This window comes from Perissodus microlepis, chromosome 16, assembly GCF_051167445.1.
Source record: "Perissodus microlepis isolate ML-2025 ecotype Zambia chromosome 16, ASM5116744v1, whole genome shotgun sequence".
Classification (NCBI taxonomy): domain Eukaryota; kingdom Metazoa; phylum Chordata; class Actinopteri; order Cichliformes; family Cichlidae; genus Perissodus; species Perissodus microlepis.
Window position 1 is genome coordinate 20,931,651 of NC_140476.1, and position 17,351 is coordinate 20,949,001.

A 17,351-nucleotide genomic window follows, 5' to 3' on the forward strand; every position below is an offset into this window, starting at 1 on the left:
CGTTAATCCTCCAGCTTCACTGTTTATGTTATGCTAACATAGCTTGCTAGCAATTATTTAGCACTTCATTAAATACCAGCTAGTCCAACTTCAGTAACCCTACAAACGTCACTGCTGTTTAGTTTTCTGTCTTCGTTAATGTTGGAAGTGATAGCAGAGCCGTATGTTTGTTTGTTTTTTCCAGAAACCTCTCTGTCAGAACTCTGCTATATCATGTTTAACTGGAAACTAGCGAGCTAACTTCCTGCTAATTCCTGGCTCTGCTCGGTTTTCATGGATGCCTGAATGTTAAACTTAATTGTTACACCTGGTAAAGCAGCAACGCTGATCATTTTATTAAAGATGAAAGAATTTAGACAGTTTTTAATGATCAGTGATGCCGCAGTGTTCGTTTGACTTTGGGACCTGAAGCGGACAGAGTTTTGGACCTAGATTACTCTGCGAGGCTCCTGACTACGGTAGCCGTAATTAGTGATGTGCGAATTATGAACGAATCGTTCAATACTTGAGAATCACTTTACTGACTCGTGAATCATGATTCACAAGCCCAACTGTCTCATTCACTGACTCATCCCTGTTGCTGTTAGCAAACTAATTTCACTAGCAGAAATTTATCTACCTTATAATTACAATTATGGGGGGAAAAAACAACAGCCAGTTTCTTAACGGAAACATTTCTGCTCTGAACTGGAAGAAAAAACCCTGAGTAGAAAGCTCACATCAAGACAATGTCTCCTCAGTTCACAGTAGCGTCGCTCTGCTAACATGCTAACAGCACATTTGAGTTACTCACCCCCTCCCTTGCTGTGCTTAATTGTAGCATAAAGGAATCACTCACTCACCCCCTCCCTCCTGGCTCACAGCTTCTTCTTCTTCTTCTTGGTTGGCAACCAATGTTAAGGCCCATTACCGCCCTCTGGCGAACAGCTCAGTGGACATTTAGATGAAAAAATATATATTTGACACATTTGAGGAAAATAACAATAAATAAAATAATTTTTCCCTTTAGAAATCTTAATTTTTTTGCTCTTTTTTGCTCTATAAAAATAGTTGTTTTTCTTTTTCAATCACTCATCTTAGTACTAGGATATACATGAAAAGAGAAACAAAGTAAGTTTGAGTGAAAATGTAAATTTTTTGCACTCTCTGGGCAACTGACTCAGTGACTCAAATGACTCGAAAAACCCGATTCATTTTGGTGAGTGACTCATTCAAACTCGATTCAGTAAAAAGAATCGAATTTACCATCACTAGCCGTAATGCTCTGACAATCACACCAAGCGGTGCGGCTTCGTAGCTTACCAAAGTCGTACTAAAACATTTTGACAGATTTTTGAGTGCCGTGTTCCACATAAAATTGGTTCGAGGTCATTAAGCACAACCAGAATTCATACATAAGGCACACTGGATTATAAAGTGCACTGTCAATTTTTGAGAAAATTAAAGGATTTTAAGTGCGCCTTTATAGTGCTAAAATACGGAAGAAAAGAATATATCGTGATATATACTGTGATATGGATTTTACGGCCTAGACCTATGTGTCAGCCTTCCTTGTAGGAAAAATAAACTGTTGGTGTTATTTGTCCTTTTTTTGACTGTTTGTTTGCAGTTTTTGAGATATCATTTTCAAATTTTGTGTGATGGTAGATAACAACAACAGCTTGAGTTGATTTAATTTGGGTGAAAATTTTGTCAAGGTCAGACAAAATGTGATCATCTTAAAACTACAATACAATTGTCTATGACTCATTGTTAGCACCATTGTTTCTTTTGCTTTGTTTGTTTTTTTTGAAGTACTTCGCCCTACCACCTCACAATGATGCCTTAGCAGGCTTTCCACGTCTAAACAAAAAAATTAAAAAAATCACAAAACATCAAAGTCTCTTGCACTTTGGGGGAAGTTGCGCTCTCTAAGTGCGTTTGTTATAAATATTTTTATTAATTTCTATAATTATTTTTAAAATTTTATTTATTTATTTTTAAATAGGAGCCTGGTGGATGTGGTATATGCCCTGAGGGATGAGGTTCAAGAGCTGAAACAGGTGATGTTGGATGTTTGTTGGGTAACTCATGATACTGTGTTTATGAAATTATAGATGTCAAAAACTGGATAATTTTAGAGGCTGAGTGACTAAATGTCATCTTCAGATTTGTTTTAAAATGTATTTCATGATTGTTTTCCAACACAGGATAACAAGAAGATGAAGAGGTCACTGGAGGAAGAGCAGCGAGCACGGAAGGATCTAGAAAAAGTTGTTAGAAATGTTCTGAAGAGCATTAATGACCCAGCGTGGGATGAGACAAACCTGTGAGGCTCAAGTTAACACCCATGTGAAGCTTGTAGAAAGAAAGAACTTGTACAGTACCTGTGAACTTGATTGCACTGTTTGAAAGACAGTCACATACATGAATTAAGCTCAGTTGCGTGAAGGTAAATGTCCATCTTAAGGCAAGTAAATGTGGGCTTGTTTGAGATGGATCCACCAGTGCACTTTAAGTGCCATTCAGCTTAATAGACAGGCCTTATTGAGATGACTTGTTAAACTTCCTCGACCATCTGTCCCAAAATAGCATTCCTTGATCAGTAAGCAAGCGTGACTGTACTGAACCATCCAGCATCAATGTCTGTGGCTGTGTTCACGAAGCTGGAGGATAACTGGAGAGAGTTCCTCTCCGTCTGTTTACAATCATTTAACGGCACAACTATCCACTGTACAGAATGGTACTTTAATGGTGTTAATGGTCCAAAGGCTTTGACAAGTCTTAACTTGAACAAAGCCATTTCATAACCTCTTTATTTAATTTTTTATGAAATGATTTTTTTGCAGGGTATCCTCCGCAGACTCAGGCTAAGCCTGATGTTTTTAACCTTTGGCAAAGCTTGTGCCAGGAAACTCCTTTATGTCTGTTTTTAATCCATTTTTTTCTTTTGTTTTTGTTTGACAACTTTACTTTTTCATTTTTCCTAAGGGAACTGTACAGATATTAATGTTGTACTGTATATTGTAAATACTGCAAAAAGATGAGCCTTTGCCCGTTGGGATAAATAAATGTGTTCTCTGAGGTATGCTTTTGAATGCCGCTACTAAATCTGCCCCATCCCCATTTAGTATTATGGAAGGAATATATACACACACGCGCTCGCACTTGTGTGCCCGCTGGGATTAATACATGTCTGTCAGGAAATAAACCTAATAAGAATACCAATATTTAAATTCAAAATTTTACTATTAAACTTTTAGTTTATATTTAACTTGCCTGAAAGCTTTAGGTGACATAGAAAACCACAAAATCAGCTTATACGCCTGTGTGTGACTACTTCATTATTTCTTTTCAGCACCTACGCACAGAGGCTGTGGATAGGTGCTGGTTTGAAGCCTTTTTGGGAATCTCGCCATATTTCAACAGGTTTGAGAACCAATAATTACATGATGCTACGAGCAGAACTTATTTCTATCCTGGGGTTAAATTCAACTCGCTCAATATATAGATCTGGTTTATTCTGAAGTTTCTCCACAGGGAAACATCTGGATTTTGCTGTTTTTGTTTTGCTGTTTAGTGCTGAGAAGAAACACTCTGGGCTAAACTGGGTACCATTGGAGCTGGAGATGAAGCCGACGGGAATGAAAATAACCAAAAGTAGCCAAAACTGTGAAGTTAGGGGCAATAAAGCCATACGCCCGGTCCTGCTGCTACACATGAGTGAATTAATTCATCTTATTCAGATGTCATTCTTCCCTTGGCTGGAGGGTCCCTAACAATGGCTGCTAGGCCTTAGTTATTAGTTATTTATTTATTTGTAAGTTTTCAATTTTCACAACAGAGCACAAGCTAAGACCTACTGAAAATATTTTCAGTGTAGAGAAAAGAAATCACAAACACTGGCAGCGAGACAATGTGAAACAATAAAAACAAAAATACGTAAGGGGTTTTACAGAACTTTGTGAAGTCAGAAATGGGAAAGGATCGAAAAGGCATCTTTCTTGTATGTGCTTTATATATTTCATGAAGTCAGACCACACTTCCTGGAACTGTCCAGCAGTTATGAAGCCCGCCAATGCTCAACAACATTATTACTTGGATATACCCGTGGGTAAAATAGTGCAATCTCCTAATAGACACAGCCGAGGAGGTTCTGAAGGAGGCCTGTGTAGCCACTCACCAATACACTGGATTGCTTATTGAATGAAAGATTGAATGAAAGAGCAGCACCACAATAACTGAAGATAAGTAACGATCACTGATTCGCATTTTCAACACAAATTGTTAGGTACCAAGCCCATTCTATGAACTTTGACACCATTGTAGTTTTGTGTATCCCCCCATGTTTTGGGAGAACTTTGCGAGCAAATGATATTCCAAACAGATCCACGAGGTAGAAGGAGGAGGGTTAGCTGAGAAAGAAAGCAAGGTAGGAGAGATATCAACTCTGCCATTGCTTTTTGGAAGCAATGCAATATTAAATTGAAAAAATACACCTTATACCAGCCTATATCTATTTTTCTCCCCCAGCTTTTCACTGTTTATTGCACACAGTAAAAAGTGCCCTATCACCTTAACCTCTTGCCTTGTTTAACACAGTAAAGGTAAGTTTGGCATGAAAAACTGATGGCAAAGTGCTTGACTATTTACATGCAATACCATGATATCATAGTGGTCTGTGTGTATTATAGCTCTTTTTAAAAAAATCCACTCTATTGAATTCTATTGTGCACCCTGGTAATCGCGACAAGCTTTGTAGGGGGGAGAAGATCTCATTCGGCTGTTGTTGGATGAATAAGCGCAGATGTCAACGTTTTCACTGTGACTCTCACCTTGTCCACTCAGTTGTAATGAAAACGGCAGCCTTTTGTTTCATGTTGAATATTCCTTCATAAGAACAAAGGCACAATTCGCATTCATCCTGTGAGGCAGATCTTGGCAGATAAAGCCAGGCCAGCACTGCCACACTCTGACCTTGCTGGCTTGACTCCCTGAAAGTGTTTGGCTGCCTCTCTATCCTAAATAATGAACTGGCTCATGAAAAGAGCCATTGCCTTACTGCTGGGAAGTTTACCTGGCACTCTGAGCATGATGTTGCCCATAAAGGTACATAAGTACACATTGCAGCTAACGTTTGGGCTCCAGCTTGCTTTTATTTGTCCTTCAACTTTCCCGGGGAACACTTGAGAGCCTTCTTCTTCCTGTCAAGTGTCTGGTGGGTGAGAAACTTTAGAAATAAGGAGGCAGACGCATATTATCGGGGTTCTGACCTGCTCCAGCCCCTCTTCACTCTCTGACTCTTTCTTCCAACCAGGATGGAGTGACAGCTTGTCACTGTGGCTGCTCCACAATACAGCTCAGACCCCCCGACTATTGTGGAGCTCAGGAAAAAAAAGCACCAAGGTCTTCCTCTCTCTTTCCTTCACTCTTTTTTCTCCCTCTTTTCAAAGCAGAGAATCAATCAGCTGTACACACACACATACATACACACGACTCATTTCTTTTCCCTTCCCTCTGTCTATTCAGCAGCCAGTGATCATTTAGACTTGACATGTATTGTGAAAAACTGAGCTGCTTTGCCTCTTTCTTCTTCTCTTTCTTTCACTCCCTTTCTCTTTCAACTGTCTGTCATTAATGTCCAGGTCTTACAATATACGAACAGAGGAGAAGAAGAAAGCGAAGAGTGAGGGATGAATTGATGGATGGGAGGATAAGCGCTCAGTGTCCTTTCTTTAAAGATTTGTTATTGTACAGTACTGTCTCCCAGTCATTTTTGGTTGGTGTTTCAGTCTGAAAGCCCATCCACGTGCTCTTTTGTATGGGAAAGCAATAAGGCCCCATTGAATGAAGCTGAATGGACCTGCCATCCTTAGGGGCTGAGGCCTGAGGACTCCTATTCTTTAGCCCCCAATCTAATTGGAGCTGAAATGAAATGGAGGTTTCTTATGAAAATAGGCTTTGTTTGGCCGCAAGGCTGGTAATTCATAAACAATAAGCAGGGCCCCATTGTGTAGATAATAATATATTCATGCCGCTGGAGATGGGGAGAAAGCAAAGCGAAGGCTGAGGATATATAAGGAGGATAGGCAGAGACAGCGATGGAGAGTGAAGGGATAAGAAGAAGGGGAGGAGGAAGACGAGGGGCTAATAGCAAATAGTGGGTCAGAGAAAATTTGTAATAGTTGGGTAGAGGCAGAGGATTTATTAGAGGAAGTGAAAGGACTGAAAGTGGGTAGGAGTGAAAAGTGAGTGGGAGTGAGGAAGGTGAAAATAGGAGTAGGAGAGATAGACAAGATAAGAATGAGGCGAGGAGGGCGGGAGATTGGGAAATGGTTTTGAGTACCTCTGAGTCTACAGGTGACTGGTTTGGCAGCAGTGGGGGGAGAAGGCAAGTGAGTGAAAGTATCATAGAAAATGGAAAAGGTTGCACAGTGCAAATCTGTGTGGTGTTGAGAGTGGTGGAGCTGATAGAGTGGATTGGTCAAGTGCAGAGACAGAGCAGTGGAAAAAGAAAAAAAAACCCACAGTCAATGTCTGACAAGAGAGAGGACAGAGGAGACCGGTGTGCCTGCGCTGGTGTAAACATGACAGGAGGGCTTTTACCGCCCGGAGACAGGAGTGTGGCTGAGGAGAGCAGGTGAGCTTTCTTGACACTCTGATGCATCAGTCCACGCAGATTATCGCTCTCTGTCATCATCTGTAATCGCACAGGTCAAAGCTGCGTCTGTGCGATGATCTCCAGCTTAGGCTGCACATCCTTAAAGAAGTGTCATCTCAAACAGCAGGACCAACAAAAAAGAGAAAAAAAGTGCTGGACTTAGTGCGAGTGGAGTGACAGGCTGACTGAAGGGACCCTGCTTCCTGTATGTGATCTGAGCAGCTGCTTGGTTCATGTAAACGGGCTTGTTACCATTGATGGAGTGATTTTTACAAAGTGACTGGAAACATCCATTCCTCTGGAAGCTTCGGGAAACAAAAAGTGCTGTCAGCTGTGCTTCTAATTTTCTTTTTTTCCCTCCTTCTTCTTCTTCTAAAGTGGTATATGCTGGACAGAGTTTCGTGGAAGTGGAGGGAGAGGATTTTGAGGACCCAAATTCAAAACCCAAACTGTGAACACCTCTGAGAGCGAAAGCTTTGAATTAACAGTGAGTAAATCTCAAATGGTACTAAATAGGTGGACTGAGTTTGCGTGTGTGTGCATGTGTGTGTGTGTGTGTGGGGAGTCAGGGCTGTTTGCATGCTCTTACACTTTTTTGTGCAACAAGTGCAGTGTCACCTGTGAGGTGTAACCCACATACAGAAGTTGTGGTCCACGCTCAGTCTGCACAATGTCTCTCCCATAGATCAGAGAGGATTAAAGTGTGAATTGGGAGCAGGAATAATGATGAATACATTAATCATGCAAAATCAGAGAGCGTGTGTCATGTGTATCAAAAAAAAGTTTTTGTGGACACACTGTGCAAAAACTTGTCCACAGGTGTAAATATCAAATGGACAGAGCGATGAGCTTTTACGCTTCAACAAACATTTTAAAAGAATGTTTGTGTTTTTACTTTTAGTGTGCAAGTTTGCACATAACTGCACATCAGGAGGACTTGATGTGTGCATGTAAGTGTGTGTGTGTGTCCGAGTGTGAAGCCCTCTGTCTCACTGATGGATGGATTCTTTCATTGGAAAGCAAAATGTTAAATAACGAGCCATGGTGTTAGGTAAATACTGTTGTTAGTCATAATTACCAGGAAGGCTCTGCTCTGTTTAGGTGCATGCAAACACCTCTACCTGCTATTTGACACCAAACGAGTGCTGTGGAAATAACTCAAGGAATTTAAAATATTAGTGAGGGGAAAATGATTTGCATGAAATATCTGGATAATTGCTGTAATTGCTTAAATATATTAGGCTTTCTTCTTGTTTTGGTTATGCAGGTGTATTAGCCAAGAGGTGGTGATATTTCATTTGACCAACACGTGCAATTCAATCCCTAAGGCACCTAAGTTTTTGCTTTGAGCCACTAGATGTCAGTATTTAACAAGCTATACACCAGCACTGTAGCCCTCCTGCAGAAGAAATCCAGCATAAGCCTCCTGAGGTTCTGTGCTCAAAAATTTTCTCTGTTATTTGCCTCAGTGTGCGCGTATTTACGCAAAAATGTAATAGATTTATAAAACCATAAATGTGACATTATGTGCAACAGTAAACAGGTGCTCGTATACCTTGTTTTTTTTAAAGGTTTTAAATCATAACACTTCTTTAAGCCAGATTTCAGCAGGTGCTTTTTGCCTTTCAGTGCAAAATGAGAAGACATAACACTGATCATTTAATTGCATGTCACAGTGAAGATCATGTGCTGCATTTATTTTTAATCATATGGTTACTCCTGCCACGAGATGGCAATCACACCTAATGAAAAACCTCTCGGCCGTATGTGTGCATATGTTCTCCTATTTGTGAGTGTGTGTGTCTCTGTGTGCGTGAGTGTGTCAGCGCTGGATATGCTCTCAACACGCATGCTTTTGCATATAACAAGATGTCTTCACATTGTTGTGTTTTGGGTTTGTTTGCCCTGTCTTTCGTGTGTATGAGTGTGTGTATGCAAATGTGTGTGTGTGCTTGTGATAACCTGCAGTGTTTGTTGAATATCCGTGCAAGCCGAGCTGGATGTTTCCCTGCTGGAGGTCCTTGTTTGTTTTGTTTATTTGCATGCATCAGAGTGGTTGTTGGCGGTGTTGGTCACTACAAGTGGCTGGCATTTGGTGCCTGGTAATCAGGCAACGGGCAAACTGGGTGGCACCGCTGCGAATGGTTTGCTGGAGATTATCCCAAAATTATCCATGAATTATCCCAGAGAATTACACCATTCCAGTCAGGCCTTGTCCATTGATGGAACTGGAAAGAGGAGAGAGTGTTGGACCAAGTGTGTGTGTGTGTGTGTGTGTGCATATTGTTAGGGGGACTTTTGGATGGAGCAATGTTGGTGTCTATATTACGTATTGCAGCTCTGTGTATATGTGTGTGTTTAATGATTCTGGCAGTGTTGGTGCATTGGGGTAATGGAGCATGTTAAGCCACATCAAACGGCTATTACCGGCAGATTTTACTCATAAAAATTGCTATGTTCAGTAAGAGGGGCGATAAATTTAAATACTTTGAGCAAACCTGTGTGGTTCATGCATGCTTTGTTTTCCAACACGTGTCGATAAAAAATTCAGTTAAGTAGCAGAAGGTTATCATTTAGCCCTCCAATTAAAATGTTATCTAATCCCTAAAATCTGCCAGAAGCTACAGTGTAAGTGTAAATTTTTATTAGGTTGGGTTTTTTTGTTTTTTTCCCCCCAGAGCTACAGGTTTTCACGCCCGTTGGACCATTGTATTGAACTCATTTCTGTGTTGCTGCTGTCTCTGCACATCATGCTGTCATTAAAGTCTGGATAGATAGGAGGGGACTAGCTGCTTGCTTGTGTGTGTGGCTGTCGGAGCCCCAAAAGGATGAATAGTGCTGGTGAACCTCTCTGCGATAAGTGTTCGGTAAACGGGTCAGTAGATTGTCCTCTGAGGCTCAATCTGAGCTATTTTCCCTGGCTGAGAACACAAATTATCCTCTGCATTCATTCCATAAACAGACCTCCAGTGGCGCAGACTCCACATAGTTTGTTGTGCTTGCGCGCTCGCTCATTCTGTTTTCTTGTGCTTTGGCTGAATACGCAGGCCCGCTTACACATGTGAACCACATGGGATAACACATGCATGCTTCTCACCCTCTCGACAACAAAGGCCAAACTGACAAGCAGATGAATGCACAACTATAGAGGATGAGAAAACAATTGCATTTAGAGCGGGCGTGAGTAGAGGATCACAGCGAAACACACACTGGCATAGGAAGTAGGAAGAGGATAATGGTAAGAGGCAAAAGAGGGGCAAAAAAGAGGGAAAGGCTGAGGTGGTGAAAGGTTAAGTACTCTCTCTTTTTTTTTGGATGCTGTACTTCCTGCAGGGCCTTGTTCCTTGACCTGCTGGTTAGAGGAGAGAGTTTGAAAAAAAAAACTGTGAGCAAGGGGGAAAGGAGGGAGAAAAGGCTAAAGCTGCATGTGAGGTTGCAAGGTGAGAGCTGGAAGAGCTAGAATGGGAGGAGTATTTGCCTCCGGCTGATAGGGAACAATTGGGCACAGAAGACGGCACGCACACACACACACTCAACACCGAAACAAAACTGGACATTCTCACACACACTCACACGCATAGAGCCGCACACACTTCGAACTACAGGCCCAGCAGGCACATGAACTTCAGTGCAGTTGTTGCCATGGCGATACACTGAGTTGCTGACCCCCCGACTTCATTTTTCCTGCCGCTTGGCTATTGAAAGAGATGATTGACAAGTGTCCAAATGTCAGCCGACCCAGCCGGCCACACAGATGGGGTGGGGGAGTTGGGGGTGGGCAGCCATTTTATGTTACTTTCACTCACAGGAAGGAAAGCGTGTGTGTGTGTGTGTGTGTGTGTGTGTGTGTGTGTGTGTGTGCGTGTGCTTGTGGATACACGTGCACCGAGTGTCTGTTAAAGCTGAGCAATTACTTAAATTATTAGCAATCACAATAAACTGTATCTACCCTGTGATGCTATGAATAGACCGAACAAACAAATCACCAGAGGTACACACACATAATACAGTAGCTGTATTCACTTGTAAACACACATATCTCAACCGGTGCAAAGAAAGCCTCCAAATAAAGCCATTTAGCATGCAAGACAGGGTCGTATATTTGGTTTGTCTTTTGAGCTGCACTGATAACACGTTCGCTGAAAGGCAGGACTGGCTGGTTGTGGTGGCTATTGAGTGTTTGTATGTGTTTGCATCTTTAGTGTTTTTACTGTGTGCTGTGTGCATATTTATGTGCACAAACACTGATGGACCAAATTGACATGAATCCTCTTATTCATACATAAAACGTAATAATAAAAAAACCCCAGCAAATTTTACACTCAACAATGAAACTTATAAAAAACAAGCACACTTTTTTCTTTTTCTTTGTATTTCCGTAGATATTTTTCCTCCTGTGTTTTTTTTATCCTCTCTCCCTTTCTCACTGTCTCATTGTCTGCAGGATTGAAGGGATCGGTCTTATCTTGATCACCCACTGCAACACATTAACCTCTCCTCTCTTATCTCTACACTGGTCATTAGTGCCAAAACCCTTAACGTCCTATTGACAAGGAGCACAAAACTCTGCATCTGTGTGTGTGTGTGTGTGTGCATGCATGTGTTGAGCTATTGCAGGTGACATGTGGATGAGATCTGCTGAGTTGGTGATCTGAGCCGATAACATTATTAGTTGTGTGTGTGTATGTACGCCTGTGTGTGTGCAAAATATGACGAGAGAGTGGGAGGAGAAAATATTTCTATATAAAGTATTTGATTGAAAATTGAGCAGCCCATATTTAATACGTATTTATGTGCTTTTATTTTGACACTTTGGCAGTCTGAAGATCTGAAAAGATATGATTAATAAGTCATTGATTATATTTGATATATTTAGTGACTGAATGTAACATAATTTGCATTAAATGTAGCGAGTACATATATTCAAAATAAGGTCTGAATTACACTCCCCTGCCACCTGAAATCGCTGCCGGAGAAATGTAATCATTCAAAACCCAGTCATCCGCTTTGCTGTGAGGCCATTTAGAAGGTATTGAGGGGAAAATAAAAATGCACTTCCTGTTCTCTAATGCGCCAGTATTGGTGCTGAATGGGTTACTCCATTTGCTGCTGATGGAGCATTACACTTCAGCTCAGTCAAACAGCTGTCAGCAGCAAGTGTATCACAAATTCAATCAGTTCACGTTATCATGTCATGACACGCAGCAATCAAATCACTTATTGCAGAAACATTTGCACCTCCTTTAAACGCTCCTGGCACATCTGAAGCTGCTTTGAAATAAGTAAAATAAAATAAAAAAGTGACAAAATATATGAACGCATAAATCCATCCATTCATCGCTTCATGCTTTTACTGTGTTCGGGGAGGTCACAACACAATTAGAAAATTATATATGTTTTATGTTGGAGGCACACAATCGTCGCTCTGCTGTTTTATTCCAAAGGAAAAACAAAATCACATTTCTGCTAATACGTGTCATCGAGAAATTTGGGGCCTTTTAGTTGTGAGTTAAATGTGTGCCACTGTTTATCGCTAAATGCAGTACTTATCTGTCTCTCTCTCTCTGTCTGTTTTCTATCTTCTCCTGGCCCCGTGTGTTAGTGGGACTGACAATCAAACAGGTTAAAAGAATAATTGCAACTCTATTTACCCCAAACAGCCTCTCCTCTACACATAATTACATCAACACACACACACGCACACACGCACGTCACATACTGAGGCGCACTCAGAGAGAAAGAGGGAGAGAGAGGGAGAGTCCCTGCACTAATATTTAGGTTGTAGCAGTCATGTGTTTGAGTGAACCCTCCTCTTGTCCCCCTCTTCAACGCAAAGCACTGTTAACCACTGGCACTCACCGAGTGAGGAATACACCCCACATCGACGGTACTCATCACGCCGTGGGTGTCGATGTTTGTCTGTTTGTGCTTGTGTGAGAATAAAAATATATCAGGCATTAAGACAGCTTCATCCTCCGAGGTGAGGGATTCTTTACTGAATATAGATGTTTGTTCATCATAACTTAATTAAAACTGGGTATTTTAAACCAAGAAGAAGTTCTTATAGTGACCTTTACTAACTGCTTGTTTTTTCCATGAATTACCATTTAAAGCAAATTGTAGTACATTCAAAATAAAACTGTGGAAGTATTTTTAAAAGCACTAGAACTACTGAATATCTCATCTTCTTACCTGACAAGTAACTGAATTGATTGTTTCCTGAGTAATCAATTCACTTATTAAATATGAATTTATGAAACAGGAGTAGGGGTAGCAGGGAGCTTTAAAAAAGCGTCACTAGATGGAATTATGAGTCTCCTTTAATTTGGTATGTCATGCACAAGGGAACATAACTCTATTTTCTAGTGGCTCTTGTGCTAAAAACAATGTTCAGTAAGTTCACCAGCATAAACATATGAAAACGTTTAAAAAATCAATGTGAACATCATCCTGTTTGAATGGCGATCAGACAGTTATAGACAGGCTTAAACAGAAGAATGTGTAAGAAAGTGCACAAGAGCAAATTGCAATGATAAGGTAGTGCAATACAGTAGTTACACACTTGCAGCATATGCGGTTCATATGTGTTACACGCGTGAATCCCACACATCTATGCAGAGCTTCTTTTCTTAAGCTTGCTTGTATTTCTAAGTTGACAGCGATGGATAATGCGCACAAGCCGTATTTTGGAATTCAAGTTCAGCTGAGCTCGAAAACTAAGGCTGGAAAAAATAATCAAATATAATATTTTGGTGTTTTTGTTTCCAACACAGCTGCAGGTGTACTCCGTCCTTGCAGTGCCCGTCCTCAGACATTGGTGGCGCTGCTGCTGCATTGTGATTAACGACCGCCGAGGCTATACTGTGGATCCACTCACAGCCCGGCATTACATTAGGGGACATTATCTAAATGCTCAACAAAGTGAAATTGAATTTAGGGCTCCTTCTCCAGCCGCCACCCCCCTCCCGGCACCCAGCCCGACCCCCACCCACCCATTCTGCTGGTTCAACTGGGCCGCTCTAGGATCCCATTCTCTCCTTATTGTTAGAGGGAGTCAAGCATGATCCTCTGCTTCTCATCCACTTTCAAATTGAATCAGTCTCAATTTGACCTTTTATGCACCAAAATCCGCTACAGATGTACAGTATGTGCATGCAAGTAACATTTGACACGCGTGTGTGTGTGTATGTGTGTGTGTGTGTGTCCCCATATGTGCCCTCCGTGTCAGCTCGCAGTGCTTACAGTGAAGTGGGGAACAGCATCTTCCTATTTGCTGCAGAATAGACCAATTAGTGTTTAGCAACAGAGCAGGAACCCATGTGAATGTGTCATTGATTAGCAGGATTTGGCTAATCATCACATCTCATAAACTCACCCACTAATGTCAGCTGGATCTCCTAGAATACGCCTCCTTCTCCTTGCTCAATCTATCCCTCTATCTCTTCTCCTTCTCCTTTCAGCTCCCTCTTCCCATCTGTCTTTCCGCACTTGTCTTTTTGCCCATCTGTCTCCGTCTGTCTTCTCTCCTTTTCTTCCTCTTTTTTCTCCCCTCTTCTCAGTTTCTTCCTTCCTCTCTTCCTCTTTCTTCCCTTTTTTCAGTGCTGGAGGGTGTACAGTAGAAGGAGCAGAGCAGATGCTGACTTCCCTGCTCATGCATCAAGAAATCAGGACAAGAATCTGCATTGCTGTGGATAAAGCCAATATGCACTTTTAAAAATAATAATTGTCTCCCCTGCATTTATTAATTTGTCAGTGAGCTTTTAATATAGTCTTCATCAGGAGTGGAGTTTTTTGTTTTTTTCCATTTTCTTTTCAGCTGGTGTTAAAAGTCACGTTCAGCATGAGAAAGAACATCACACTATCACTTTCACTCTCCACCATCCCAAACTTTGCCTAATACTTCAGTAACCTTGTTTAATTGAATCCTTCCTTTTGCATTTTGACATTTTTGGTTAAAACGATAAGGAAAAGAGCCCTTATTAAAAGGAGAAGAAGAAAACAAATAAAAGCTGTAGTTGTATACCAAATCAAAGTATCTGTAATACCTTGGCTTCATATTAAACTGGGCAAATTGACAACAGCAAAAATAAAAGCAAAAAATATATTTATTATTATTAATTTATACATACTTAACTAAATGTCATTTGCTTGTAAGTAGTGTTGTTTAATAATTTATTAACTGATATCTGAATACTTTTGTATACTAAATACTGAAAGGTTGAGGAAAGGGATTTAAGGCATGTATAAACAATTACACATGCTCATGAATACGGGCTCTTATATTAGTCTTCCATAAAATAATCACAATATCTGGTTCACCCAAAACTGTGGACCCAAAGACTCAAAGCTGTGATTTTCAAGTCTCACAGCCGATATTTATTTATAAATACAAGTTTTTACTCAATTACAAAACACACATACTGAAACCTTTAATTGGATGATTTGGTGGTGAATCTCTAAGTATGTGCATCCTGTTTCATATCTCTGCGTTGTTACTAATGTATTTGTGAAAAGTTGTTTGAGACCTAATGTAAAAAAAAAAAAAACAACACCAAACAAAACAAAAAGAAACGATTGGGTAAAGCACTTCTCAGTTAATTGTAAGTTTTGTTCAACCAGCGGTCCGAAATCTAACGATAATCAGTTTACAATAATATTGTACGGATAAGAAAAGCAGCAAATTCTCACAATTTTGAAGCTCAGACAGTAAATTAATTACCAAAATATTGGGAATAGGATTTTTCTGGTGGTTGATTCTTTCATTTATAGTTAATTGTTGGATTGTTAATGGTGGACTTTTGTTAAAAGTTGGCCTTTTAATAACTGATAAAACAAAAACTGGTTTTGACTCACTGGTCAATTATTATTGAGCAAACCAGCTTCGAACATCATCTGGATAGCTGGGTTAAAGTTACAAAAGACGTAAATAAAACTTTGTAAATAACTAATAAATACAGTCTCCAGCATATGTAAACATTTGGATGGCTATGAAATTGCAACCGATGTTTCTAATACTTATTTTAAAGAGCAAATAAGTAGTACATGCAAATGTATCTCTTATCTGGTTCAAAACAGACATAACTTACAACATCACTGATGACTACCTGTTATTATAATTTCAATACGGTTTAACACTAAAATAATGATTTACTAAAGTATAACTACCAGTTTATTACATTTAATAATCTTATAACGTGTCAACAATTGTTTTCATTCACGAGTTAACACGAATACTATAGTCTTAGAGACTTTTAACTTGCCTTGTTGATTCAAGTCAGCGTGCTGTTACACTTCAAATATAGTAAAACCTAACCGCCTACACTGATATGAACTGCATTAGCTTGCATATAAACAGAGAGCAGAGTTGTTTTACATCCATTTCATCTTTTTTGCTTTGAATAAGAAGAAATTTAATTAGTAGTTTTGGAGCTTTCAGCGTTGTGTAATAAGTATTAGTTATCATATTAATTAACATCTGTTTGACACAGTATGGTGGCCAGCTGGGAGCATGAAGGAGGACATGCGGTGTGCATGTAAGTGTGTGTGCGTGAGCGCATGTGTGTGAAAGGTTGCACAGGGGAAACTCGCAGCGTTTGATTTGTTGTGTTGCTAATGTGACACTGATTATACAGGTCAGGGTAAAACAAAGCGGTGAGACGTTGCGATGCTAATACAGACGCTGTGATAACGGGGTTGTCGTTTCACACACACACACATACACGCATACACGCACACTGAAACACAGACAGATGTAAATGTATACACATGTATGCATTCTTGTGTCCTTGTGAAAAGCAGGCAAAGATACACCAACACTCTCATAACACAAGCATGTCACCAAAAAACAATAACAACAAAAAAAAACATCTCTCAGTGACTTCAACAAACCACACTGAGCCTTTTTTTTGTAAGAGGTAGACTGTTGCCATGGAGAGAAGAGGTTAGTGAATTTGACCTATGCTATCATTCTAGCTTTGGTCCCGCAGCTGTAATTTCAAATGAGAGAAAAAAATATGTGTTTCTCACTGAATTGATTTATCCCTATGTTTATGAGTAGATAAGTGCAGTGATGCTTAGATGGAGGGTTATTTTCATGGGGTGACTCTTTTGTGTGTATTGTGTTTATCTAGGCCACTGTTGATGTAGGGAGTACTGTAGCTCTTTTTCTCACAGCGGGGACCCTCTTTTTGTGTTTGTGTGTATGGCTTTTCTGTATGTGTGCGTGCAATTTGTTTGCGCTTGTGTGTGTGTGTGTGTGTGTGTGCGCGCCAATCTCCACCACAGGTACAGCAAAGGCATGGGATGCATTGTGGTTTATGAAGAGCAGTGCGTGATCAGACTGCCCTGCAACACTAACAAAATCAATCTCAGGAGGATGGAAAAAGTAACAGGGACTAAATAACATACAGTGCATTTGTTCTGGTTTCGTTTCCATGAAATCTGGGAACCGGCAGCTACTTTTCTGACTTAGCCTTTAAGGGCAAAAGCCAGTTTTTGTGGAGCAGATGTCTGTCTTAACCTTATTTGTGTCTTTATGTCTTTATTTATGAATTCAAATCAATTTAAAACAAGTAATAAAAAGCAGAAATAATTGTTAAGCAATTGCAGAGATTTTCATGTACACATGTGCTGCTGCTGTTTGGGTCACTATGTGGACAGTTTACCTGCCAACAACCAAAGCCTCCTTATGTCTGGGCAGTATTGCTTAGAC

The 17,351-nt window shown here is 40.3% G+C and overlaps 2 protein-coding genes across 5 annotated transcripts in view; both read left to right on the plus strand.

The window, feature by feature from the left end:
- The window catches only part of arhgef7a (Rho guanine nucleotide exchange factor (GEF) 7a), a 33,336-nt gene extending 30,259 nt beyond the window's left edge, over positions 1 to 3,077 (plus strand). For both annotated transcript variants that reach the window (XM_084907592.1, XM_084907590.1), the window contains 2 exons: positions 1,988 to 2,042; positions 2,190 to 3,077. In XM_084907592.1, the coding sequence (XP_084763718.1) occupies positions 1,988 to 2,042; positions 2,190 to 2,312 (178 nt within the window). In that variant the 3' untranslated portion in view covers positions 2,313 to 3,077. The remainder of the gene's footprint in view (positions 1 to 1,987; positions 2,043 to 2,189) is intronic.
- A 2,973-nt stretch (positions 3,078 to 6,050) lies between these two features.
- The window catches only part of sox1a (SRY-box transcription factor 1a), an 81,877-nt gene continuing 70,576 nt past the window's right edge, over positions 6,051 to 17,351 (plus strand). For 2 of the 3 annotated variants that reach the window (XR_014797166.1, XR_014797168.1), the window contains exons 1-2: positions 6,051 to 6,619; positions 7,019 to 7,127. The gene's annotated coding sequence lies outside the window, so the exon portion shown is untranslated. The remainder of the gene's footprint in view (positions 6,620 to 7,018; positions 7,128 to 17,351) is intronic. The other variant, XR_014797167.1, reaches the window with a different exon arrangement.